Source organism: Terrapene carolina, unplaced genomic scaffold (genome assembly GCF_002925995.2).
Source record: "Terrapene carolina triunguis isolate 2854851 unplaced genomic scaffold, T_m_triunguis-2.0 Scaffold89, whole genome shotgun sequence".
In the NCBI taxonomy this organism is placed as follows: Eukaryota; Metazoa; Chordata; order Testudines; family Emydidae; genus Terrapene; species Terrapene triunguis.
The window spans coordinates 14,134,214-14,137,803 of record NW_020664440.1 but is presented as its reverse complement, the minus strand read 5'-3'; the positions used below and the strand labels follow the sequence as shown (position 1 = coordinate 14,137,803).

The 3,590-nt window shown below is 53.5% G+C and overlaps 1 protein-coding gene across 1 annotated transcript in view; it reads right to left on the bottom strand.

The window, feature by feature from the left end:
- EDEM1 (ER degradation enhancing alpha-mannosidase like protein 1) overlaps positions 1–471 on the bottom strand; it is a 20,960-nt gene extending 20,489 nt beyond the window's left edge. The window contains exon 1 of the mRNA XM_026650250.2: positions 44–471. Coding sequence (XP_026506035.1) covers positions 44–471 — 428 coding nt within the window. The remainder of the gene's footprint in view (positions 1–43) is intronic.
- Positions 472–3,590: the final 3,119 nt, after the last annotated feature.

Here is a 3,590-nt window from a genome sequence, read left to right as displayed (position 1 = left end):
CCCCCCCCCCCCCCCCCCCCCCCCCCCCAGCCCCGCCACTCACGGGTCGGCGCGGTCGGGGCCCCGGCCGCGGCAGTGCACGGGGTTCAGCTCGTCCTGCGGGAACGCGTGCCGCATGTAGTTGTCGTAGCCGAAGACGAACATGCCGCGGGCCGCGTCGCGGAGCTGGGCCCGCAGCTGCGGGGGGAAGGCGCCGCTGTAGCGCTTCTCGTACTCATCGCCCCCGGCCGGGCCGCAGCCGCCGCCCCGGAGCAGGCAGCCCCAGTGGGCGCGCCCGCAGCGCCCGGCGGCCCGCGGCTCCCCGCCGGCGGCCCGCAGCCAGGGCGGGTCGGGGGCCCCGCGCGGCGGGAGGGCGAAGGGGAAGCGCTGGTGGAAGCCCAGGCCGGGCCCCAGCGCGGACACCAACCACAGCAGCCCGTGGAGCCCCAGCCTCAGCAGCAGCAGGCCCAGCACCAGCGACCGCCATTGCATGGTCGCGCGCGGCCCACGCTCATAATTTAAAGAGACCCCGCCGCCAGCCAGCCAGCCAGCCCAAGGCGAACCCCGACTCCCCGCTGCAGCACAACACCCAGCCGGCGGGCCCTTTAAGGGACCGGACATATTGTGACACGGGAGTAAATAAGGCAGTCCCGTGCCGGGTCCTGGTTGGTCAGCTTCGCCCCCTACGTCCCCCGCCTGGGGCAGCCCTCTTCGCTCATAGGCTGCCGCGGGATGTCAATCAAAAGGAGAGCCATTGCCCCCCTCTGAGAATGCGGCCGCACGCACGTAAAGCGCCGCGGGGCGGGGCCTAGGCCGGCCAGCTGTCGTGGCAAGCTGGGACCGCGGGGTGTACGCAGGGAGCGGCCCGCCAATGGCGGCGCGCTAGCGGGCCGGGGGGGGGGCAGTGACGGGAGCAGGTGTACACCGCCCCCCCACCCCCGGGCGTGCTGGCCCTGCGCGGCGGAGAACCGAGGGTTGAAGAGTTGCAGTCACTTTACAAACTGTCCCCACGCATCCCTCCATCCCTCCTGGGCATGCAACCACTTCTGGGGTGCAGCCTGGCAGCAGCTCCAGCGTGCAGCGCAGAGCAACAAGCTAACTTCTCTACTATGGCTCCTCGCTCGAGTTGGGGGCCGGGCTGCTGGCATAGTCCGCTCCCTCCCTAGCTCGCCCAGCTCCGGGCTGCTGCCCACGGCGGGGGGAGATCTGGGGAGTTAGCGTCTTGGCTTCTCTCCAGTAAGCAGCAGCATCCAGTCCGGTTGTGAAGGGCCCAAACATATTGTGCATCATGACAAGTAGCTGTGGGGTCCCTGGCTGGCTTGTGGTGGGCTCGTTACTACATTGCTGGGCCTCTCGCCAAGTTTGTTTTCAAGGATGGAAGCTGTATCTGGGTAAAAACCGCATCGATTTTGCAGGTGCAGTTAAGCCACAATGCTGCAAGTTGCTCTCATGCGACCGACTCCCGCTAGGTTCCTTAACTCCCAGAAAGGAGCGCTTCACAGTTTTTTAAGGAAGCCGCTAACCTCCCCACATATCAAGTGGCTAAAGCAGGATCGTTGATGCTCCCAGTGTGGAGAGTGGGATACGGACCCTCGGGACTGGGAAGCCTTGTCGGGGAGGAGTTGCAGCGCAAGCCTGCCCCACACTTAGGGCTGGTCTACACTAACCCCCCACTTCGAACTAAGATACGCAACTTCAGCTACGTGAATAACGTAGCTGAAGTCAACGTACCGTAGTTCGAACTTACCGCGGTCCAGACGCGGCAGACAGGCTCCCCCGTCGACTCCGCGTACTCCTCGGGCCGAGCAGGATTACCAGAGTCGACGGCAAGCACTTCTGGGTTCGATTTATCGCGTCCAGACAAGACGTGATAAAATCGAACCCAGAAGTTCGATTGCTTGCCCCCAAACCAGCAGGTAATTATAGACATACCCTTACTCTGCAGCCACAGCTCCTGCAGGGTTGGCAGCCTCAAATCCCTGCTCTAGACATTGCCACCTGACTCCACTGCATGGGGTTGCAGTCCCACTCATTCGAATTTGGCCTGATCACCCACATTTGAGTGATCAGAGCTGCAACCCCAGCCAACAGGGGCCAGGTCACTATGCCTTCAATTAAGGAGCTGAGCTCGGCCAGCCCCATAGGACAGGACATTCTTCAATGTGGACGGGATTTTGTAGGTCAAAGTGGGACAGTCATGCAAAACCAAGGGCTTTTGGGAGGTCTGTAGGCCACATCAAAAAAAAGACCTGAAGTCCAATAATTTAGATCATATAAGTTAGAGATGAGAAAGATGTTAGTTTATAGAGTCCAACATTTCTCTACAAATGCAGGATGTATTCTTCCAGAGAGACTGCACTGTCAGATATTTAGACTATACTGCACTTGTCCTTGGATAAAAGGCTCACTAGAGAAGCAAAACAAAAACATAAAATATAATACACACAGCCTGTTTTTAAATCCAGGTATGGAAAAATACTCCTGATTCTAATTATGTAACTTGTATTTAAATCTGCTATCCATTTACTCATTTTTAAAATAACCACTTTTTGTAGGAACAATAAAAACAGGTCCTCATCGAGAGTTAACTAACAACTGTTACTTCCTGAGGTGTGTTTGACATTGTCAGGTTTTGGGGGTGGAATACCTTGAAATTAGATAAAAACTAGTCATATAAAACATGGGAAATGTGGGGAGAAATCAGTGTTGATCCAAAAAGAAAAGGGGCGGGGGGAGAAACCAGCAAGGAAAACATTGTTCAGAAGACTCCAAAAAGATTTTTTAAAATATAAACTATGAAAAAATAACTTGATTATCTTCAAAATACCATCAAGTATGGTTCTGTCTGAAATTAATAAGGACAGGAATTTCAGATTTAAGCCTAAAATTCCATCCCTCACCAAGTTGGATGTGCCTAGGCTTCAAAACAATGGGTGCATTGTTATACAACTTATGTTGAAATGTACTACATAGGTACAAAAGAATAGGGTAAAGTTCTGAATTTTCTGCTATTTGGGTGTCTAATTTCAGGGTTTACATTTAAGGTGGAGCAGCAAACTCAGTTCCTTTAGTTAAAGCACAGATTACTACGTAGCTTATGAATAGTGGCAGAATAGAACAGGAATTCACTCTTTTTTTTAATTACAGATAGCATCACTGTCAAGCACTCATTTGGGGGCAACATTTGAACATCACTCTAGTTAGCTAGTGCTGAATGTGGTGGTCTATTTACTGAGTGAAACAGCTCTCTTGGTGCACATCATATTTGCATTAAAAACTATACAAGGTTCCAGTTCATTTCTGGGTGAAATCAAAGGGGATGGGGATTTTGATCCACAGAACTCTATTGGTTTTTCAGTCCTGGATAGGTTAAGGACTGTTTCACTTCCTCCAGCTCCCCCTAACCCGCCCCTTCCTCCTGCCTTACCTCAGCTGCTGAGGTCACTTGGAATGCTTCAGCTGACAGTTCACTGTCTCCTGACCATCTAGTCAGATCTACCCACATGGATCCTATTGCAGATTTATATAGTTTGAGGCTAGAAGCAGGGTCTTCCATTCTAGATTTCATTCTCTCTTTTGGTATAACAGAGAAGTATACTTACTTCCAGAGC